Source organism: Diaporthe batatas, assembly GCF_019321695.1.
Source record: "Diaporthe batatas strain CRI 302-4 chromosome Unknown Contig00012, whole genome shotgun sequence".
Taxonomy (NCBI): Eukaryota; Fungi; Ascomycota; class Sordariomycetes; order Diaporthales; family Diaporthaceae; genus Diaporthe; species Diaporthe batatas.
Genome location: NW_025408559.1, coordinates 441,999 through 465,222, shown reverse-complemented (window position 1 = coordinate 465,222; position 23,224 = coordinate 441,999). Strand labels below are relative to the sequence as shown.

Below are 23,224 nucleotides of genomic sequence, written 5' to 3'. Positions count from 1 at the left end.
GCCTAGGTACGCCATTGAAGCTATTTCTATTTCATTATCTGTGGAAAACTTCAAGAGCCTCTTGATCCCTCAAGTACGACTCGCTGTTGACCGCACGCCAGCCCTTGGGAATTTCGACCCGACCAAGTTCCAAATCAAGCCACAAAAGCCAAGTGAAAACATCCTCATACACCTGGGCACTCGAACAAGAACTTTAGGAGCAGCCTGAGAGCCCATTAGCACCAACGCCCTGGGGGATCTTGGGTCTAATAAACCGCCCCAGGGTATATTCCAAGCGACCCAACTTCCAAAGCTGAGTGTGCTAGCCGACAATGAGGCAAAATGACCAATGTTTAGCTTGCGTTGAAATGTGACTCCAGGATGCACTTTGCGTCTCCAGGCGATAACAAAAACACCTGGGGATTCTTCACTGCTGCAGGCCGTCCTCTGATAGGCATAAGCCTACCAAGAACAAGATGAATGAGCTGAGTTTCTGCTGGGCACCGTTTTTTTATGAACTATGAAGCCTCCTTTATATCAAGGGCGCACAAGGTGCAGTGCGCCAAGGGGAGTAGTGCAGCACACTGGAAGAGTTCTGCGGGGAGATCACCAGCGCTCGTCAGATGAGAAGAGAAGAATTTGTTGGCCCGTAAAAAGCCTGAAGTTCTTCCCGAACGGGTTCTTCACCATGATCGATAAGGTCCAGGGCTGAGACCATTACATAAGTTCAGAAATTTGCAGCCCTTGAGACAGTCTGAGTAGCTCTCTAAGAACTTCAACGGGAGACTCTCAGGAAACTATGCCATGAGACTTCTGAGGTGAGAGACCGTCGCCAACAAATGAGAGCACGCGCTTGGTGAGGTCCCGTTCATGAGACGACTGCCTATTTGTTTCTACTTTTCCTGATTTCTATTACTTTTCCCTTCTCTCTCTCTTTTTTTTAAATTTTTTTTTGACCAGCACATTCTGTTCAGCTCGAAGATCTTCCAAGAGGACCCTTGAGGGAACCGTCTGGCCTGATTGAATCGTCCTGGTTTCGACACCACACTGGCAGGTGGCATGCCCTCCAGATGTCATAGATATCCCTTGATCCTAGGAGGCACCTCAGCTGGCCCTAGCCTACCTACTTAGGTACGAAGGCTTGTTAACAAGTGGGGATTATGAAAATTCATAGGCAGATGGGTGTTAGCAGGGGTAGAAAGGGCTGCCCATGCTGTCGTGCGAGTACTGTATGGAAGTCCACCACCTACTAGGTTGTTTGGAGTGTGTAAGTGTGTTGCCGGCCACTTCACCTTACCTAGGTAGCTTTCAAACTTTCATCCCAACTTTGCAACCCCAGCCGCCGAATTTCTGAATAGGAACGGAGCCCATTGACTTTGCCTTGACTGATCCCCCCCCCCCCCGACTTAGACTTGCTCGACCTTCCTTCAGACTGACCTTCCTTCAAACTCTGCAGCAACTGCAAACTCTTCTCACCACCCTCTTCTTTTCACTCACCACCTTCACTCCGTTCTTATGCACGACACCATCGCCAGAACGGCAAGATACCCCTTTCTGACCTCATCTCGAGAGCCTCAGTACTCTGATACTCTTTGCCGACTTGTGCCGTTCGTTCGTCCCACCGCCAGGGCTGCAAGTCAGCTTCTGGCACCAAAAAAGCCCTCGCCGCCAGAGCCTCAGCAGCTCTGAAGCTCCTCGCCGACGACAGCCTGTACACCTGTACAGCGCATTGCCAGGACTTCACAAGCAGCTTCTGACATCAGCTGGAGAAGTAAGAACAACCTCCCAACACCCTCACATCGCACCAAGTAACACCTTGACTTCGACTGGCAAACTCTCGATCGCCTCTCAGCGATTGCAGCTTCTGCCCTTGTCTTGACCTCGCAAACCCACTGCCACTTGTCCCCCTCTCTTACACTCAACTCACCTGTCACATCATCATTCGTACTCCCTGCGGTAGCCAGTCTGGTCTTGCGCGCCCCCAGTGGGAAACCGACGACCGGGCTTGCTTTGGAGCTGCAGTTCTGGTAGGTGCCCTTCGCATTGTCAAAGCCCGATCATCAGCCCCAAAACGGCGACAAGACGGCTCTCCGTTCATTCACACTTGTGGCGGGCGTCTGTCAAAGCAAAAACAACCCCATTCTCACCACCTGGCATTTGCACTTTCCCACTGCCCAAGCTCAGATTGCGCCACGAGGCAGTTAATCTGGGCTTTTCTTCACTCCCAGTGGGACACCGGCAGAGCCATCCATCATTGGCCAATTTCACCCTGTGTTCCTTGAGCAAAGTTCGCATTTCCTCCTCCTTGTGCGATTTTCACCGGTCGTTCTCTCATAACTGCCTCAGCTTCGAGGTGACTCGCACAGCTTCTCCAGGATTGTGTGCTGACCTATTCTCCTCAGATCCAGAATCAAGCGTCAGACGAGTTGACGAGTTGACGACTTGTACTACGGCGCCTGAACTGGACAAAGCCTTGGTTGATAACGATACACACCCCAACCTGCTCCTCGCCTGGCCGCTCATCTTGAAGAAGACGGCAAGGTATTTCTCAACACCTGTACTCACCTTCTTACGACCCTGCTTACGACCCGCCTTACGACCCTTTTCACGACCCCTCTTACGACCGTAACGACGAGAAGCAACGTTTCTCACTAAAAGAAGCGAAGAAAGGTACCTTCAGGCGAAAGGCTTTCATCGGCGCGCAATTGAAAGACCGTCAATCCAGACAATTATCCCAATCATACAAACAATCGAGTTCGGCCAAGATGTCGGACCACATCCTCAAGATGAACCAGGCAAAGGCTGGCCACACCAATAACCCTGGTATCAAACTCAAGCCTGTCCCTGGCGCCACCAAGCTCATCCTCGAGGGCGCCAAGGTCGCCGTTGCCAGCACCGACGGCAACGACAAGGTCCGCGACACTGATCGCGAGATGGACCTGACTTTCTATGACGCCAACGGCAACGTTGAGACTACCGACTTCGATGGCGACATTAGCATGGAGGATGAAACTACCATGCAGTCAGTTGAGAAGGACGAGGACATCTCCGGCTTCACCAACGGCACCCGTGGAGGCTCGGTTCCCCTGTCCATCAAAGCCAACGAGCGCCTCGCCTCTGTTGAAGACCGCGCCAACTACTCCGAGGACGATGGTGGCGACTACGAGTACAACGAGTACGCTTTCCGCGAAAAGACTGCTCCATGTGACAATGCAGCCACTGATGGAGACTCCGAGATGCCTTAGGATGGCACTCAGGACGATTCATCTGGCACAGGCAGTGATGTGGACGAATCGGAGACTGACGACGAGCTGGAGCAAGCCACTCAGGAAGCCGAGAACAAATTTTCGTCCATCGTGGATTTGACCCGCCAGATGTATGCGAACAACAATGGTCTCCTGCGTCTGCGCGTCCTCAAGCGACTCGAGAAGGACAAACAGGAGCTCAGAAGACTGCTGGCTCGCCTCGGCATTCGGACTTTGCGCCCGGTCGATATCGCCTGGAACTATGTCACCTTCTACAACGAGAAGATTCGGCAGCTCTGGATGGATTGCAACCTGACGGACCCTGACGAGAGGCGTCATGTGATGAGACAGATCTCCGCGCTCGACAAGAAGCGCCGCCAGCAACTCGCAGACGCGGACCAATTGCCAGATTGCCAAATCAGAGTTTGGGAGTTCCATGGCTGGGTTCAAGCCGAGTACGACGAGGTCTGTCGTGCGATGGAGGCTGAGATCATTGAGAAGTCTAAGCTTGTCGAGCAGCATGAGCCTGCTGAGCAGCGGGTGACTTTGGAGAAGCCAGCAACAGCCATCACTCAACATGATTCTACCACCGCCGGTTTCCTTGACGATGTCGGTAGCGGCAGTGCACCTCTGGGCGACTATGACGTGCCCAAAGTCGATGGCATTCCCACGAGTCCATTCGAAGCGGGCGGCGAGACGAACTTCGATGCCGCGTTTAGCAATGCGACCTTCAGTCAGGAGTACGACGCTGACCGCCCCGGTCTTGATGACTTTGAGATGGGCCTGTTCGCCCTTCAGACTCCAATCAAACCTGTTGAGGACACCATCAACGACAACGACTCTCTTTTCGGCGACGGTGACGATGATTCTCTTTTCGGAGATGGCGACGACTACCAGCTCAATCCTGCTCCGGTATCCTGCCAGACTGCTAATGAGGCCCACGTCCCCGTGAATCCTTCTTCTGAGAAGGACTCCGATGGTTCTTTATTCGGCGACTTCGAGGAAGATCAGTTCCTCTCTTCTGTGGTACCCAGTCCGCATGTTGAGAATGCCCGTAACCCTGAGAACGCTTCCCATGCCTCGCCCGTCACTGAGCAGGCTTCTTCTACAGAGGCAACCGAGCTCAACGAGTCTGACTCTGACGATTCCCTGTTCGGCGATTTCGACCACTCTGAACCTGCCCCTGCTCTGGTGCCCAGCCAGGCTGTGCAGGAGGCCCGTGGTCCTGAGAATGCTTCCCATGCTTCGCTCATCACCAGCCAGTGTTCTATTGTGGAGGACCCTATCGGGACCAACGAGTCTGGCCCTCTCTCTAACGTCCCTGTCGAAAACCACCTGGCCGAGCCTGCCGCAGCAGCTGATCAAGCTGCAGAGAGGCTCCTCATCCACGATGACAACGCGGTCGCCGATACATCCGTCGACCAGCAGGTCTCCCAGGACCAGCAAGGCATGGAGCTCCAGCAAATGGCTGATCACAGCGTTGTGGCCAACAATCAAGCAGGACCACCGCCTTACGTTCCGGGAGTGGTTCCTGCCGCCGGGCCTAACATCAAATATTACCCTGACATACTGGTCGAGCTTGCAGACCGCCAGGACCATTTGGACTACATGCGCGAAGTCGCTCGTGGATACCTCTGCCGTTTCTGGCCTGATGGCAAGCAAGACTGTTCGCTTATGCAGCTTGACCTGTTCGCCCTCGCAACCGATGAGTTCAAGGACGATGAGTTCAGGCGATATGAACTATGCCATGAGGCAGGAAAGCCATATCTTGTTCACTTCCAGGAGGAATTCAAGGAGATCCCGCCTAACATGACCTTGGCTCCCATCTACAACGGATCGTTCATATATCGTTGTCTTGCTCAAAATACCCCTGTCGCCGAGCCCGAGAGCGAGTCCGGATTCATCGATTTGACCGGAGACAATTCGACGTCTTGCACCATAGTTGCCCACCCTGAGGAGCCAGAGCCCGCTCTTGCTGCTCCTGCAGAGATCTTTGCCGCCAGTGAGCCAAGATGCCCTGCAGCGGGCGGAAAGGTTGTTCCCAAAGGTCGCAAGATATCCAAAAAGGCAAAGAAGGCTCCTCAAAAGGTCGAGACAATTCAAACACCGTCCCCAGTCGGCCAAGCCACGTTCACACAAGACCCAGCCCAGACTCTTACCAGCCCCCTCGACCCTACCACGCCCGCCAACAACGGTGCTATTGGCAACAACGACAACTGGAGTAGTGAATGGTCTGGGAAGACCTTTTCTGATGGCGGCGAGCCTCCCAGGACCCCTTCAGACACAGAGGTTGTCGTCATGCAGCGTTCTGTCAGTGATGACAATGACACGCGCAAGACCAGTCCCAACGACGAGGCGGTAGGAACCAAGAGGTCTGGCACAAAGGCACGCACCGAGAGTGGTTCAGGATCAGTGAGATCCGTACAGAGGACGCACACTGCCCTCCAGAACCATTTATCACAGAGTGGCCAGGTCGCCGGCAATATCAACACACCTCCTTCCGCCAACCACAGCCCTGTGGAAGGCAGACAGCAGAGTGGAACACCAGAGCAGCAGCAGCTCATGGTGTACTATTCTCCTTCTCCCAAGCACCGCGCAGACCCCAAGAAATGGGTCGAGGAGCATATCCAGGGCGGCAAGGGAAAGAAGACCCGAAAGCGAAAGACCCCCGAGCCTAAGGAGACCTCCACTCCTCGCAAGGCGCGAAAGACCAAGGAGGCCACTGCTACGCCCAGTGTCACTCCTTCACCTAGGCCCTACGTGAACATCGCGCCAGCTCCAGCTCGCAACCATGGCGATGCCGATAACATGCAGATGCAGTCTCGTATGAGTACCTCGATGGACCGCGATGGCCGCGCATGCTCTTCCTCCGATGTCCAGCCCACTGGCTTCGGCACCCCGATGCACACAGCTATGGCCCAGGTCTCACAGGTTCCGCAGCAGCCAATGCATCAGCGTGTCCCTCAACAGCAGAACGCACAGCAACACCAGTATACCCAGCCTCCCGTGGGCCCACAGAATTTTTGGACCAACCATGTGCAACAGCAGCACACTTTGCAGGCCGGAGGCGAGTCTCTTGAGGAGGCAGAGGCACGCCTCAAGGAAGAGTTGAGGAACATCCACCTCCAGCAGAGGATGGCTCAGAAGCACCGCCAGATAGCAAACCCTCCCCAGCAGGAACAAATCACCGAGCCGCCAAACATGATGTCTAATCATTCCGCGCCGCAGGGCACTGGGCAACACTTACAGCAGGGCGGCTGGCAGCAGGGCGGCTGGCAGCAGGGAAACGTCCAGCCAACGCCGCAGGGCAGCTGGCCGCCTCCACCGCAGGGAGCTGTCCCTGCGAGCAACGATGAGATCTTTGAACAGTTCATGCAATTTAAGCAATTCCAGCAATTCCACCAGTGGATCCTTCAAGAAGGGCCAGGGGTGCCTAACCAGGGCATGGCGCCGAATGGCATGGCACCGAATGGCATGGCACCGAATGGCATGGCACCGAATGGCATGGCACCGAACGGTATGGTACCGAATGGCATGGCACCGAACGGCATGGCACCCAACGGTATGGCACCCAACGGTATGGGACCGAATGGCATGGCACCCAACGGCATGGCACCGAATGGCGTGGCACCTCGCCCGGACAACCAGCACGGGCACCACTGGCGAGCCACTCCCGGACAGCCCATGGCAAATGGCGCTCTTCAGAACGGCAACCCAGCATCCGGGAGCTTCAACCAGACCGTCCACGGCGCGAATGGTTATGGGTATACTGGCTATTGAGTTCCGCCCACACGAGGACAAGGTTTGGAGGAGAGTGAGATTTCAAAGCCGATGTTTCGGCAGGGCTTGGGCGGCTTGAGAACACAGAGCCTTGGTGACCGAGCTAGGAATTTGGCGTAAGTTGTTCTGCTCATGTCCCAAGTTGGACGCACGAGGCAGGATTGAGTTGTCTGGAGAAAAGTTTGATGATGCTCCTGTCTGTTGCAGGAGGAGATGAGAAGCAGGATTGATATGTGTTGGCCCGGAAAAAGGACAGAAAACCCACAAAAAAAAGACAGTAGTATTAGGTGAAAATTAGGAGAGAAAAAAGAGTATGGTTAGGAAATTTGCCTCGTTGTGGTTGTGAGTTTTGGACTGTGTGATTGTAACATGAGCCATGAGCGTTGATGACCACCAGTCCAAAAGGGACTGGTCTGACCGTTGCTTGGACCATGCGTGAGAGGGACCTCAGGCCATGAACTCGGGCGGAGCGGAACGGAGCTTGACTGGCCTGATCCAGGGAAACTCTCAACGGCGGCCTTATTCACACGTGTAAGGCGGTGTTTATGTCTCTGCTGCATGAAGATTCTGTGCAAGGCTTGGGGTGACCGGAGCAAGCTCTATAAAAAGCTCATCGGCGCCTGCCCGCGTCCCCGCCCGGCCTGGAGTCTGGGTTTTTCTTGAAGCTTGTCCTGTCCTTTCCTGTGTTATGTTCTTCTCCCTGTTGTGTACATGCTGTAGTGCACAGTAAGTACCTACCTCTGTAGGTAACATAGCCTAGCCTACTCCGTACTCAAGTATGTACTGAGAAGTCAGCACCCCACTCCACCCCCGGGCCAGCCCGGCCCAGCCCTCTCTGGTCTTGCCCTCTGCATGAAGTAGGTACGGAGTACTTATAATCACACTCTTAATTATGCTCCGCATTGCAAGCTCTGCACCCTGGCATCTGATCGCCCAAGCCACCCCCGGCGCCTGTGCGTCTTCCATGGTGGTTTCTCCGCCGTCGCCCTCGGGTGGTGCCGTACGACAGAGTGTGTACTGCTGTGTCGCGTGAGGCGGGCATGAGCTGCTAGTGCGGTTCACATTGAGGACGGCAGGACGGCCAGCCCAGCTGCCCAGGCTGCCCAGGGTCGTTGACCCTTTGGGGAAGATAGCACCACTTGAAGATGCTTTATTAGCGGGTACTCTTCTCTCATCATACCACTTCCCCGGCCTCCAGCGAGGCGACCTGCATTCAGTCTTGTCACGAGCGCCTCTCGACACTCCTCCTCCCCTGCCCTGCCTGCCCTGCCTGCCCAGCCTGTCTTGCTACATTAGACACGGAGTACAGGGACGACCCAAGGCAAATACCACGGTACATGTGGTCCAATATACAACATACTTCAGTACTTAAGTACTTAAGTATTCCACAGAACACACCCCGTTGCGACTCACCAACTACCACCCGCCGCCGTTAACAAACTCTCTGCAACTCTGGTACTCTGGAAAGGCAGACAGCTAGAACTGCAAGACCCCCCCGGTGCCATCCTTGCCCTCCCCGCTCCCCGCACCATCCTCCATCCAGCCCGGATCTGCAGCATCGGGTGAGCATCGCCCTGCAAGATCTGCCCAGGCCTGCCCAGGCCTGCCTTGCCTGCCTCGCCTGCCTCGCCTGCCTCACCCACCGCCTAAAGACCCCAAGCTCGATCGCAGACATTTTGCCCTGGGGCCCCTCCTACCCAACATTGAAGTAAACCATCCCAGACCTCCCAGCCGGCGGCCGCACTTTCTCTCAGCCTCAGCCTGGGCCTCACTACTCTCCGTCTCCGTCTCCGTCCCCGTCTCCGTCCCAGTCTCGCCTCAGATCTCGCTGGATGCAAATGCAACACGGGACACCCAGCACAAGCACTACACCATGATCTTCACAGACTTGTATAAGTCGCCCAAGTCGCCATTATCCAGATTACGTCACTCCCATAATACCCAGCTCCCGCTGCTTTCTTCCGACTATGACCCCGACTTGACCAGCAAGGATAAGACCAAGCAAAAGGAGGCCGTCAAGAAGCATCTGCAGTCCAAGGTCCGCAATGACTGGACTTTCACTTGGCCACCGCCCGGGCACCCAGCCTCCTCGCCCGCCAACGCCGTGTCAGAGCCCCTGGGGGCCACAGGGGACGCTCCCGCGGCTGAGGACCTCGAGGGCTTCCTCGAGGTCGCCTCAGACGGTCCCGACCATGACGGCCAGTCGGTCGGTGGCGAGGACGCCGACAGGGAGTCGGCCGAGGACTCGGGTTCTGACGCCGATTCCGTCTACAGCACCGTGATAGAAGACCCCGTCCACTGGCGCCCGAGGTTGGAATGGGCATCCGAGCTGTCTGAAGATGAACTGCCCCACAGTTCTTCCTCCCCCTTCAAATTTGATTCCCCGGACTCAGTCGGCCAGGCCGTCCATGCCTCCAACATCGCCGCCAAGGCCCGGAGGCGCAGAGAGGTTCGGAAGGAGGCAGCATGGAATGACGGCCTCGCGTGCTTCGAGGCCAGGAGAAATGCGTGGACCGAGGCAAAGGTGGCTCGAGCCCGCCCCAAGCCGGCTTCCCCAGTGTCGCCGTCGTCGCCTAGGAAAGGCCTCTTCTGGAGGACGCACACCCACTCCTCGACCAATGCTGGCCAGACAGCCGCATCTCCGTCTCCTGTCACTTCCCCACTGACGCCAGTCACGACAAACTCGCATCCAGATGCCTCCCAAGCACACGGCGGCAGTGGTGGCAGCGGCAACTCTACCCCCGATGACAACCTGTCGCCAAAAACTTCACGAAGCGATCATGCCCACAATGAGCCACCGGGATCAGAGCAATTCCCTGTCGAGACGCTGCTGCCAATCGCCCTACCCCTCCTCCCACCAGCAAACCCGATGCGCGCCAGCATCACGCCGGCCCTGTACGCATCGATCTACGAAAAGGTTGTTGTGCACAGCCTGCAGCCGTCCTGCCCCATAAACCTGGGAGACATGGTGCGCGCATGTGTGGCAGGATGGAAGCGCGACGGCGAGTGGCCACCCCGAGTTGCAGGCCCTGAGCCTGCCGCCCTGGTTGCGGTCAAGAAGAGGAAGTCCGCAACGACCGCGACGGCCGCACCACCAGCCCCGGCCGGGTTTGCCCCCATCAATGGGACGGGGGCGTCCGGGCGCAAGCTAAGCTTCTCTCTACTGGGCGGCCACGGGCACGGCGGCGAGAAGGGCAGGAGGGAGAGTCTGGCCGAGGAAGGGAGCAAGGCCCTTAGGAGGAGCCTTCAGAAGGTCCTGGGGATCGGACACGGACAGCATCCTAATCAGCCTGTCGACGGCAGTGCCATTGTGCAAGAGCACTGATGCTGGGTAGTGCTACGTAATAATGCTGAAACGATTTATACCCACCGTAACATAGCCCCATGTCGCAGAGGATCCAGCAGACCCCCACGAGCCGATCGCTCATTGCTGGGTCTCGTGGTGTTGTGAGACACGGCGGGATGGAGATTGTCTCTCCTTGCGTGACTGACAGACATCTGACACGTGCAGCCACCGACAATCAGCTCGGGGTTCAGGCCGAGGAGCGTAGATGGGCCCATGCCATGGCAGTCCATAACAGGCGTGAACTGCACACGCTGACAGGTTGCCGACCAACAGGCTCTCGTCGATCCGGTGGGATGGGGATCTATGGGGATCTATGTGGGAGCTTGGCCAGAGACTAGGCTGATAGGTGTGGATGCGAATCGGGATGCAGCATGCTTGCCCTTGGCTTGCGCACCAAGCACTTAACACACACGAGTCGACGGTACACCTGGCTGGCAGATATATATACATAACATGTCCTCATGACCAACTATATCGACTGACCTCCCGAGACGCACCCTAAAAGGTATAGACTGCCACACTTGCGGTGTATATGTGGTCTAGTAGCGGTCACGGCACTTGTTACAGTTTGCCGGGTCCTACTTACATTCCAGTATGCTGTCTTGTGCGGGGGCGTGGGGATTACGGTTCTCTGCTTGGGCGGGTTGGCGGGATGGTCCAGCCCGTCAGCCTGTCCAGCTAGCGGTGACGCCACGCCCAGGCCCCACCCAGTCAGTCCCTAGACCGAGTCGCAACGAGGCAATCAGCCTGCTGGCGCGCCCACACTTGTTCGTCCATTGACGATGGCCCTGTAGCTGGACTAATTAATCGCCCGATTTTGTACATATTATCAGGCCGTTGCTCTCCCTACCCATTCCGTCCCAATCCCAATGTGCGGCCAATACAGGTAGCTTCAGCCACCATTCCGCCCTCCGCTTCAGCCCGGAAACGTCCCTCCTCCTCTGCCCCAGCAACGAGATCAATCTGGCCGCTTGCCCACGCTCCGGCGGCAGCAGCAGCGATAGGAGACCAACGCGCAGCAACCGCCTTGCCTGCGGCCCTGACAGGTACCTCGACAGGAGGGGGGAGTACACCAACCGAACCAACTACCGCCCACGAGCAGTACGAACTCGCCGACTACCCACAGATCCCGGCGCGCCAGGAGCTCCACGAGAAAGAGGCCAGGCGAGCGACAAGGTACACCGCGAAGCTCGCTGAGCTCGACGAGGCTTTCGAGATGAAGTAGGCCACCCGTCTGAATGCTTGCGAGGCTCTCGGCCCAGACCTCGCGGCCTGCCATGCCGAGAGATCAAACAAGAACCACCATCGTGCTGACAGTTGTGTCGTAGATTCGCCCATTCCATCCAGTTCAATGCTGTGCCGGACTGGACCAGCCACTACATCGCGTACAGCAACCTCAAGAAACTGTGTGTTCCTCTCCCATCTCCGTTCTGCCCCCTCGGCAATGTTGCAGTGGCACAGCCCTACTGACTCTTGCAATCGCCACGCAGCATCTACCAGCTCGAGAAGACTATTCACCAGTCTAGCGCACAGAATGGGGATGCCGAGTCGAGACCTCTGATACAGTCCGAGGACCCGGATGCCGTGTTCAAGCGCGCTCTGGACGTCGAGCTCGAGAAGATCAGCTCCTTCTACCAGCTCAAGGAGGGGGAGCTGGTCGACGACGTGAACGCCCTCCTGCGTGATATCGGCGACTTCGAGTCGGAGGAGGACGAGGAGGACAATGGCCGGCCCACGACACGGAGCACCGGCGGACCGAGCCGGCAGATGGACCGATCCCGCCAGGGACGTCGCGAGAGCGCGCACAGCCAGCATTCCACCGAGGACGGCGCCGAGGACAGTGACGACGACGAGGATGGCGACGAGACCACCGCCCTCACCGCGCCCACATCCCGGAAACGCCGTGTGAGCCTGCTCAGTGGGCGGCGGAAGTCTCTGGCCGGGCCTGCGACGGACATGACCGCGTCCACGGAACTGACCCGATCAAGGCGCCTGAGCCTCGGTTACGACGACTATGAGCACGCCGTTGCGTATTCGGGCGGGATCATGCTGAAGAAGCGCATCATCTCCCTCTACGTGCAGCTGTGTGAGCTCAAGAGCTACGTCCAGCTGAACAAGACGGGCTTCAGGAAGGTTCTCAAGAAGTTTGACAAGATCCTCGACCGCAACTACAGGCCTGTCTACATGGACAAGTACGTCGAGCCGGCATACCCTTTCCAGCATGCCACGATGAGGGGGCTCGAGGAGACCATCTCCAAGATGGAGAAGGCCTACACCGACATCGTGACGAATGGCGACTATGAGGCCGCAAAGAAGGACTTGAGATCACACCTCAGGGAGCATGTCGTGTGGGAGCGCAACACTGTGTGGAGGGACCTCATCGGCATAGAGAGGCGGGCTGAGGCGGCCAGCCTAGGCCAGACCCTGCTGGGCACCGGCGGCAAGCCGCTCAAAACACGACTTCAGGGAGACGATGAGCAGTACCCAGATACCAAGGAGATCTCGACGCCCATCGGCAGGTTCACGTGTCCCGTATGGCTGTTCAGCTCGGGCATGTTCTTCCTGCTATCTGCCCTGGTCGTGTTCCTCGTCTTGCTGTTTCTCCCGATCATGTCGAAACCTGAGCAGCAGAATTGCCTCGCTATGTTGGTGTTTGTCAGCTTGCTATGGGCCACAGAGGTGAGTTGGGCACACCCCCGAGGGTAGGGATCATGAACAGGCAGCGCTAACATAAGCTTCAGGCGATCCCTCTTTTTGTCACGTCTCTGATGATACCTTTCCTTTGCGTCGTCCTCAACGTCGTCGTATCAGAGGGACGACCGAAACAAAGACTTGACTCCAAAGAGGCGACAGCTTACATTTTTGCTGCGATGTGGACTCCGGTTATCATGTTGCTGCTTGGCGGCTTCACGCTTGCTGCAGCCCTTTCGAAATGCAAGATCGACAAGCGCATTGCGACGTTCGTCCTTAGCAAGGCGGGCACAAAGCCGAGCACGGTTATCCTCGCGAATATGCTTGTCGCTGCGTTCGCCAGCATGCTGGTCAGCAATGTTGCGGCTCCTGTCCTGTGCATCTCCATCATCGAGGTTTGTTCCCCCTTCTCCCTGACGGAAGACGCGCGTGCCCCGCAGAAAACTGACGGAAGCAACACCCAGCCCATGCTACGAAATCTACCCTCGGACTCCAACATGTGCAAAGCCGTACTGATGGGCATCGCGCTTGCGTCCAACATTGGCGGCATGCTCAGCCCCATCGCATCCCCACAGAACGTCGTTGCCATGGGAATCATGGTGCCTGAGCCTGGCTGGGGCCAGTGGTTCTTCATCGTGATACCCGTCGGAATCATCTCCATCGTGCTCATCTGGATCCTGCTGCTAGTCACGTTCCATCCCGGCCGGGGAACCACCATCGTGCCCATTCGTGAACACAAGGAGAAATTCACAGGCGTCCAGTGGTTTGTGACCATCGTCACGATCGCCACCATAGCATTGTGGTGTGCGAGTCACCAGCTCGAAGGCGTGTTTGGCGACATGGGTGTCATCGCCATCATCCCCATTGTCTTATTCTTTGGTGTCGGAATCCTGACAAAGGAGGACTTCAACAACTTCCCTTGGACCATCATCATCCTCGCCGCCGGTGGTCTGTCATTGGGCAAAGCTGTCAAGTCGTCCGGCTTGCTCGACACGGTGGCGGTGGCTATCTCTCACCGAGTCGACGGCATGAGCCTCTACGGTGTGCTGGTCGTGTTCTCGTGTCTCATCCTGGTCATCGCCACCTTTATCTCACACACCGTCGCGGCGCTGATTATCCTGCCCCTGGTGTATGACGTGGGCGCGAGCATGGAGGAGCCGCACCCGAACCTGCTGGTTATGGCTGGCGTGCTCATGTGTTCTGCGGCGATGGCGCTGCCAACAAGCGGGTTCCCCAACATGAGTGAGTGCTTTCCAGCTGATATTCTGCCACGGGGATTATCCGCTAACCGAGTGTTTTCTTACAGCTGCCATTATGAAAGAGGACGCCACAGGCCAGAGGTATCTCCAGGTCAAGCACTTTATCAGCAGGGGTGTGCCGAGTAGTTTGATCACGCTCGTGGTTGTGGTGACGCTGGGCTACGGTGCAATGAGAGTCAGTGGGATGTGAGATCGCCTGTTCTGTTTGGGTGGCCTTGTGCGGCATCTCTCCGTGCTGCTGAGATTGCATAGCATCGGCACGGCGCATGGACTTTGAATTTGAGAATTGGATCATTGTTTGCATTTATCAACAGCGACGTAGCATTTGGGGTTGGGTTAGTGCTGTGCAAGTATAGAGTGTGAACATAAGAATATTCATGAATGTGGTTCCAGATATCGTATTGTCTAGAGGATGATGTTGGGGAACATGAGGAGACATCCATCATTCTTGGGTTGTTTTGGTTGTGGTTCACGAGGCGGCCAATCGGCGAGACCCGCTGGATGTAGGTAGACTAAATACCTAACTTAGACTGCCTACTCCGTCGGCCCCCGTGCGATGCGGTCATCTGCGCGAACCGGAGCTCTCTGTCGCCGCTGCAGGGGTCACGAGGCTCCACGAACAGCTGTACATACAGCCCTTGCGACCTACCCAACAAGACCGTGTCCAGCTGGCAGGATCATCGGCATACCTGCCTGGCCCAGACAGCCCGACTCGACTTCGAAGCCCTGATGTTCCCATAGCGTCCCGAGCCCCTGCTGCACGGCCAGCGGCGCACCCGTCGCAGCCATGCTCTCCGCATTCACAGCTCGGTCCATCATCGAGCTCAAGCAGAGGGACAAGTCCAAAATAGAGACGATACTTGCTTATGGTATGTGTACAGCCACCGAAACGGGCCTCGAGCGACCCCGTGTGCTTGCTCACTGCCTACTCTAGGCGACCGCGTCCTCGTCGGCCTCAACACGGGCAGTCTACGTGTCTATCGACTCAACGATCTCGAACCTCCTTCGTTATCACAAGCCCAAAGCACCAATGGATCGTCCGTCTCCCAGGGCGATTCTGCCGGCCATGGCTTTGATGGCGCCTCCCAGCAGCCCTCCGCTCCCAGCAAGCCTGCCGCAACGAAGCCTACCGACCTACTCCGCGAGGTAGAGAAGTTCTCCAACCGCACGATCGAGCAGCTCGCAATCATCAAGGAGGCCAACACGCTGGTTTCTCTATCAAACTATGCTATTTCTCTACACGACCTGCAGTCCTACGAGCCTGTCGACGGCTGTGCGCCGCTGCCCCGCACAAAGAACGCGTCATGCTTCGCCGTCACGAGCAACATCGTGCGGGACTCGGAGACGGGAATCCCGGAGATCATCAGCCGGATGGCAGTTGCGGTGAAGAGGAGGCTGCTCCTGTGGCGCTGGCATGAGAGCGAGCTGGCCCCCGACGTCAGCGAGGTGGTGCTGGCTGAGGCGATCCGGACGGTGACGTGGGCCAGCGCCACCAAGGTGGTCTGCGGCATGAACTCGGGCTATGTCCTGGTCGACGTCCTGTCGCACGAGGTCGAGGATGTGGTGGCGCCAGGCGCCATCGCAGGCGGCCAGGGCAACCGTTTCGGTGCCATGAGCAGCGCGGGCATGGGCTACATGGGCCTCGGCGGCTACGTGCCGAGACCCCTCGCCACCAAGCTCGCCGACGGCCAGATGCTGCTGGCCAAGGACATCAACACGCTTTTCATCACCGATGAGGGCAAGCCCCTGCCCAACAAGCGGCAGATCCCCTGGCACAGCGCCCCCGAGAGCGTCGGCTATAGCTATCCCTACATCCTGGCCCTGCAGCCGCCGTCCAAGGGCACCTTGGAGGTGCGCAACCCAGACACGCTGAGCCTCCTCCAGAACATTAGCCTCCCCGGGGCAGCCAACATGCACTTCCCTCCTCCGACCGTCAGCCTCGCGCACGCGGGCAAGGGGTTTCATATCAGCAGCGACAGGGCGGTGTGGAAGATGGACGCGACGGACTACGACAGCCAGGTCGACGAGCTGGTCAGTTCCCAGAAGTATGACGAGGCTATCAGTGTGCTGGGCATGCTTGAGGATGCGCTGCTCAAGAACAAGACCGAGACGATGAGGGAGGTCAAGATGCAAAAGGCCGAGGTGCTGTTCCGCCAGAAGAAGTACCGCGAGTCTATGGACTTATTCAACGAAGATGCAGTGCATGCGCCACCCGAAAGAGTGCTGCGGCTCTTTCCGAGATCGATCGCGGGAGACTTGTCCGGGGACACCGACGACAATGACAGCGGTAGCGAGTCTGAGCCGGACGAGACCAATGGGAAGCCGTCTGAGCCACAGGAGGACGAGCATGCACGTAAGGATACCGATGCGGCCTCCACGACCGCCGAGGAGACATTATCACCAGCAACGATGGGGTCGGGTTTTGCAAGAATGCTACTAGGGCATCGCAGCAAGCCCAAGGACCCAGAAACATCTTCGGTAGACTCATCTGCCAAGCGAGGGGTGGATAACGACGACGCGATGAGCGTCAAGAGCAAGTCATCCAAGGCAGCCGACGACAGCCACACGCTCGAAGGCAAAAACCTCAAGGAGGCCGTTCTTGAGCTCCGAGGCTTCCTCGCCGGGACGCGCGCAAGGCTCCAGCGCGTGTTGGACCCTGTGAGCGGCAGGCTCAAGACCAAGGTCTCACAGTCTGGATCAAGCGAAGAGGCGCTGAAAAGCCTGATCAGCACCACCGGTGGCAGGGACGAGTCGGATGATGTGCTCGAGCAGCAACTCCAGGAGACGTTCAAGATTGTCGACACGTGCCTGTTCCGCGCCTACATGTTCTCTGCGCCGACTCTGGCCAGCTCGCTGTTCCGCATCCCCAACTTCTGCGACCCGGACGTAGTCAACGAGAAGCTGGTGGAACATGACCGCTACAACGAGCTGGTTGACTTCTTCTACGGCAAGCGGCTTCACCGGCAGGCACTAGAGCTGCTGAAGCGGTTCGGCGAGGGTGAGGAGCCCGACGAGCGCGCCCCGTCGCTGCACGGCCCGACCAGGACGGTTGGCTACCTGCAGAACCTGCCGCCCGAGATGATCGACCTGATCCTCGAGTTCAGCGAGTGGGCGCTGCGCCGTGCGCCGGACATGGCCATGGAGGTGTTCTTGGGCGACACGGAGAATGCCGAGACACTGCCCCGCGAGAGGGTTGTGCGCTTCCTGGGCGCCATCGACACGCGCCTCGAGGTGAGGTACCTGGAGCACATCATCAACGAGCTGAACGACCTCACGCCTGAGTATCATGAGCGCCTGGTCGACCTGCTCGTGAAGCAGCTCAAGGAGGCCGGCACGCGGGATGCGGAGTGGGACAACAACATGACCAGGTTGATTAGTTTCCTCAAGGACTCGAGGCAGTATAGCCTAACCAGAGCTTTCACCTTGCTCAAGGGTGATGGTGAGTTTCACGGGCCCCCTGCACTCACTGTCTGCTCCGTAGACTTACCAACCCCCCTCTACAGATCCGGCATTCTATGAAGCTCAAGCCATTGTCCTTAGCAACATGGGTGAGGACAGGCAGGCGCTCATGATCTACGTCTTCAAGATGCAGGACTATCACAAAGCTGAAGAGTATGTTGAGCCAGTCACCCTCGTTTTCTGCCTGTCTGACGCTGGCGATCTAGATACTGCAATCGCGTTCACGTTTCCAAAGAGGTACCAAGGCCGCCGTCCTCCGGGGCGGTGGGTTCCCCCGGCGCATTCAAAACACAGAAGCCCTCCACGGTGTCCGAGGAGAAGACGGACGAGGCGGGCCCGTCCATCTACCAGACCCTGCTGTCACTGTACCTCAACCCCCCACCGCCCAACAAGCCGAATCTCCCACCGGCGCTGAGCCTGCTGTCAAAGCATGGCTCGCGGCTCCCCGCAGCGTCGACGCTGTCACTGATTCCGGACACGCTTCCCGTGTCAGACCTGGAGTCGTACTTTCAAGGCCGGATCCGCTCGGCCAACTCGGCCGTCAATGCGAGCCGGATCATCGCGGGGCTGCGGCAGACGGAGCTGGTTGCGAGCCAGGCGCTGCTGCTCCTGGGCGACGGCGTGGCGGGCGGGCAGGGCGGGCGCAACCGAAGGGTGATCATCAGCGATGAGAGGGTGTGCGGCGTGTGCCACAAGCGCCTGGGCGGCAGCGTCGTCGCCGCGCTCCCCGACAACTCGGTGCTGCACTACGGGTGCCTGAACCGAAGCGAGAGGGCCTTCTCGACATCGGCAGCCGGAAGCGTGGGGTCCGGCACGAGCACGGGGCTCAGCGACAGCATCCGCAAGGCGTCAACCTGGGGCATCACGCCTCCAGTGAGCACAACGACCGGACCGTGGAAGACCGGGAGGAGCGGTGGAGGATGGGGTACCACCAGCCAGCGGTCATCAGGATTTGACGGCTAAATTTCAGACGGGATTTGTTGCATGTTGGAATGGGGGGTGGGGGCGCATAGCATAGTCGAGGAGCATTGTAGCAATACCCATCGTGCCTCATCTCATTCCCCCCTCTCCTCCGCCTGTCGCCTCAAGTGCTCATATGAGTAGCATTGATGCATCAGGCCTACTCTCCTTGGACTTCCTCTCCGTAATTTTCCTCCTCCTTCACGTCGTCGACTACTGGCTTGCCGTTCTTGCCTGCCTCCCTCGCCTTGTCGTCCTCCATGCGCGAGGTGAGCTCCTTGTTGACGTGGTCCTGCATGGTCGCAACGGCCTTGCGCAGGTCGCTCAGATACTTGGTCTTGTCTGGGACAGAGGGATTCACGGTGCCAGAAGGGGGCGCTTGCAGCTCGTGGGTGGTGGTGAAGGATGGGTTGGCGGGTGATGAGTAGGTCCCGGTGAGGGACAGCTTCTGGCTGTCGCTGGCCATGGCAGGCAAACGCGTGAGGATGAGATGCTGTATTGTCTGTCTGGGCGCCACAGCTTGTCTGGGTGACAAGGTCAAGGGAAGGAGTCGGGAGTCGGGACGGGTGGTCTTGACAAACAAACAGACGGACAGACAACAAACCTTGCGAAGATCGCCGGTGGGCACGCCGCTGGGAACTGTGCCTGGGAGCGTGCTGCACACGAAACTTTTGGAGGCTGAATGGTGGGCTTGGTGGGGTAGTGTCCAGAGCTGCGGGCCAGCCTGCGGCACTGCAGCGGCAGAGGAGCAGTGGGAGCAGGGGTGCCAGCGTGTGAACACCAAGGAATGGGGGATGCGGTCATCGGCGGGATCCCTTGCGTCTGTTTCGACAAGGGGTTAAATGGGAGAGGATCGCTGATGGATTTGGCGGGCGGTCGCAGCCCCAAGTTCGCCCAGTTGCCCGCCTCACACTAGGACTCCAACCACCGAGCCTAGACGGACGGCTAACAAGACCAGAGAACCTCACCTCACCTCACCTCACCTCACCTCACATCACCTGTCCTCTTTGCGGGCCGCATGAGTCTCGTTCTCTTTCCATCTGTCTCTCTCCATCCATCCATCCGACTGCGCACACGGACTCCCTGCGCCCAATGCACCGATGCATAAGTCGTGACGTCTTGTCGAGACGCTGGTGATCTGGGACGAACGGCGTGCCCAATGCCTAACATCTGATACCCGAAACCTCGCCTGCCTGGCCACCGGCCAAGAGGTAGCAGCTCTCTCACATGTACGGAGTACTCGCCCCGGACCTCCTTCCCACGAGAACAAAATGCAGCCAGCACGACCCCAGCTGGGGGGTGGCAGGGCCCCTGGGAGCTTTGCGCCCCTGCCTCGAAACGAGCCGAGCCAGGGCAGCAGCAACACATACACTCCGTACAACACCGCCACTCACCCCAGCGCCGCCAGCAGCAACCACAACGGCAGCAACAGCAGCAACATCAACAACAACAGAAACCAAGGCGACTTGCAGTCCTTCTACCCCCCGGGTGCTAATGCTGCTGCTGCTGCTGCTGCCGCCGCCGCCGCTTCCGCAGACCTGCCACCACCTCAGCGGCCGCGAGTGCGACGGGTCGAATCATCCTCGAGCGAAGACTCCATCTCCATACATATCGCCAAAGCACGCAGCCCTACGTCACAGTACAACCCACAGTTCCCACAGCAGGCACCATCGCCTGCACCCGCTGGCTCCTCCACCCCGTCGTACTCGCAGTTTACCACCGCCCACTCCAACTCCAGCACCGCCAGCCTGCAGAACTTCTCCCGCCCGACCCCCTCGCCCCTCGCAAACGCCGCAGCTGCCGCTGTCGCAGCGAGGTCAGTGGCCGGTAGCCATGACCCACAACTCCGCAACGCCTCGCCTCTGACCCTGCCACCGTCCACTGCCGGCACCGGCATGAGCAGACCTCTGGGCCACTCGCGCAAGCACTCGCAAAACGCCGGTGCCTTCGAGCCCTCCCTGCCATCCATCTCCACGTCGAATCTGTCCTCCTACGGCAGCATGTCTCAACAGTCACCCAGCCAGCGCGACCTCCCTGCGAGCCACATCGCCGCACAGGCCGCCGTCCTCAGTCACCAGCAGTCGCAGCAGATGCTGCAACACTCACGGCAGCGCTCGCAGACTGTCCCTACGCCAGGCGACCACTACGAAGTCCCACAGCCGACGGGCAAGAGGGGTAGCGGTCAGCTGAACCCCCCGGTCCTGAGTTTGACCGAGGCGAGCGCGCCCAGGGAGACCGGATTTGGCAGCCAAGGATACCACAATGGGCTGCTGGGGAGCAATGCTGCCACCACGGCCGCCAACGTTGTCTTCCCTCGTTCTGGACAGACGTCACCAATATCGAGCCAGACAATACCCCAGCCTCCACCTCCTCCGCCGCCCCTACCGGAGAAGAAACCAGAGAAGTCGTCCAAGGTGAAACTGTTCTCTCGGCCCGGCAAGATTGGGACCAAGGGGGACTCAAAGGACAAGCCGCTGCCCAGTCCGAGCAAGATAGGGTCTGCTCTTTCTGCCTTGCAGAGGGCCAACTTCAGCACCACCAGTCTGGACTCTACCGGCCAATCTTTCTATAACATGGCGAATGCGTCCTCCGCGACCATCCGACCCGCGGATCCGCCCGCTGAGAAGGAAGCCAAGGAGAAGAAACACCACTTTTTATCTCGACAGAGGATCAAGCCCAAGGACAAAGATGACTATCACCTCCAGCTATCCTCTGCAGCCAGCAACTCGCGGCCCACCGATCCAAGTGCCCCGAGCAGCATTTACAACTTCAACGTGCCGTCAAGCCCCGGCCCAAACTCGGGCACGTTCAACTCGGGCGCGTTCAAGAATATCAGCGGACTTGACCTACGGCATGGTGGGCGAGCACTCAGGCACGGCCGCAAGGAGGAAAAGGCCGAGTTGAACGAATCCGTCAGCAATCCGATCGACTGGGCTGGGCCGGGTAGCCTGGGGTCTACGAGCGCACATCCCATGTACCAGGAACCTATCGACTCCGCCAAATACGGCCTCAACAGCATGTCACTGGACGATGCCTGGCCGTACCTGAGGGCAAAGCTGCTGGTAATCTTCGAGGCTGAAGAGCTCAAATTGCCAATCGAGGACTTCAACCGCGTTGTGGTACTGCATCTCCAGTACTGTATACAACGGCGGTCCCCGAACATGGTGCTGGAAGACCTCCGTAGCCTGCTACAGACGGGCTTCCTCAGTCTGGACCGAAATCTTCTCAAGGGTTCGGAAGACCGCATGATACCAGCCCTAGTTGATGCCTGGATGGCCGTGTTTACGCACATCACGCCTTACCTACAGGCCGTCTTCCTACCCCTGGACCAGGAGTTCGCCGGCAACGGCACGCTCATGACGCCGGAGCAGGCCCGCGATTTCTGGGGCGGCGTGATAGCCAGCTCGCCAGCAGGCGATGGCAACGTCAACCTTGCGCCGGCGTCGGCCGTCCTCGACATACGCACCTTGGTGCTCACGAGCTTCCGTGACGTGGTGATCCTCCCGCGTTACGAGAAACTGAAGACCCTCTTCTCACGGCTGTCGCTTGAGTTCCTGCCTGGCATGGCACTCGCGAGCCCCATGCAGGCAGACACCTTCATGTCCACCTCTCCCGGCGCGGAGTCAGCGCCGGGGCTACCTTTTGCCCCGCAGCAGAGACCAGGCACAGCCATGTCGCTGGACCCGTCAACTGCGAGCTACAATTCGACATCGACGACGCTGCTGGGCGACCTGGCGGCGGGCGGGCGCAGCCGGGGCCTGTCCAACGTCTCGTTCGCGTCAAGCGGGGCTCACAGTAACGGCGGTTCGGACTCACTAAACATGTCGTCTGCGCACTCGCTGCGGCCACCAAAGCTGACGCCCGGCAACAGCAGCCTCAGCCTGGGCGGAGGCGGCGGGGCCGGGCCGGGGTCCTCGTCGACCTCCCTGCTCGGGCTGTCACTCCGTGAGCAGAACGTGGAGGACAGCAAGCAGGTCACCGAGATGGTGGGGCGGATGCTGCAGTGCATGAGCGTGCTGGCGGGGACGGGTCAGGGCGGCGACGAGGGCACGATGCGGGTGCAGGAGCTGACCAAGCTGCTGAAGCTGAACTGGCTCGGCAGGGGCCGGACGGGCAGGAACAGGAGGGGCATCGTCGGCGGACGGGTCGCGAGAGGTAACAGCAACCGGGAGGAGGTGAGCGTTGCTTAGAAGGCCAAACCCTGAAGATGGCCCCCATCTACCCGATGTGACTCTTTTTTTTTTCTTTCTTTTTTTTTTGTTCAGCGCGACTTTGTGACCATGTATGATTACATTTGGTTGGCTGTCTGCGGCTGGCTTTGACGGTGTTTACGAAAGAGCTAAAAAGAAGGACCGGACGGCATCTGTTTTTGCTGCAAGGCGCATAGGAATATACACATGGGAACATACCCAATCGGATGGGGTACTGGAGATTCGCTAAGTAGGTATGCAGTTTGATTACTCTATCAAAATGTATTTGCTCATAGCTGCTACTACATGGGAGCC

General features: G+C 58.3%; 6 protein-coding genes across 6 annotated transcripts; 5 read left to right on the top strand and 1 right to left on the bottom strand.

Moving 5' to 3' along the window:
- Positions 1-2,744: 2,744 nt before the first annotated feature.
- Positions 2,745-7,004, top strand: KVR01_009723 (uncharacterized protein; the record flags this gene model as incomplete). The annotated part of the gene is made up of 2 exons (XM_044793536.1): positions 2,745-3,059; positions 3,225-7,004. The coding sequence occupies 2 exons, from the start codon at positions 2,745-2,747 to the stop codon at positions 7,002-7,004; spliced, it is 4,095 nt and encodes a 1,364-aa protein (XP_044640971.1).
- Positions 7,005-8,241: 1,237 nt separating this feature from the next.
- Positions 8,242-10,668, top strand: KVR01_010061 (uncharacterized protein). The gene has a single exon (XM_044782285.1). The coding sequence runs from the start codon at positions 8,878-8,880 to the stop codon at positions 10,327-10,329; it is 1,452 nt and encodes a 483-aa protein (XP_044641309.1). The 5' UTR covers positions 8,242-8,877; the 3' UTR covers positions 10,330-10,668.
- Positions 10,669-11,110: 442 nt separating this feature from the next.
- KVR01_009754 (uncharacterized protein) lies at positions 11,111-14,749 on the top strand. The gene is made up of 6 exons (XM_044791458.1): positions 11,111-11,571; positions 11,679-11,756; positions 11,841-13,029; positions 13,092-13,436; positions 13,506-14,283; positions 14,348-14,749. The coding sequence occupies exons 1-6, from the start codon at positions 11,567-11,569 to the stop codon at positions 14,488-14,490; spliced, it is 2,538 nt and encodes an 845-aa protein (XP_044641002.1). The 5' UTR covers positions 11,111-11,566; the 3' UTR covers positions 14,491-14,749.
- A 338-nt stretch (positions 14,750-15,087) lies between these two features.
- On the top strand, positions 15,088-18,722 carry KVR01_009846 (uncharacterized protein; the record flags this gene model as incomplete). The annotated part of the gene is made up of 4 exons (XM_044790175.1): positions 15,088-15,169; positions 15,235-17,739; positions 17,804-17,912; positions 17,966-18,722. 4 exons carry the CDS (start codon positions 15,088-15,090, stop codon positions 18,720-18,722), a joined length of 3,453 nt encoding a protein of 1,150 aa, XP_044641094.1.
- A 157-nt stretch (positions 18,723-18,879) lies between these two features.
- On the bottom strand, positions 18,880-19,185 carry KVR01_009876 (uncharacterized protein; the record flags this gene model as incomplete). Its single annotated transcript, XM_044793591.1, has 1 exon — positions 18,880-19,185. The coding sequence occupies one exon, from the start codon at positions 19,183-19,185 to the stop codon at positions 18,880-18,882; it is 306 nt and encodes a 101-aa protein (XP_044641124.1).
- An 805-nt stretch (positions 19,186-19,990) lies between these two features.
- On the top strand, positions 19,991-22,909 carry KVR01_009654 (uncharacterized protein; the record flags this gene model as incomplete). The annotated part of the gene is made up of 1 exon (XM_044794089.1): positions 19,991-22,909. One exon carries the CDS (start codon positions 19,991-19,993, stop codon positions 22,907-22,909), a length of 2,919 nt encoding a protein of 972 aa, XP_044640902.1.
- Between the last annotated feature and the right edge of the window lie 315 nt (positions 22,910-23,224).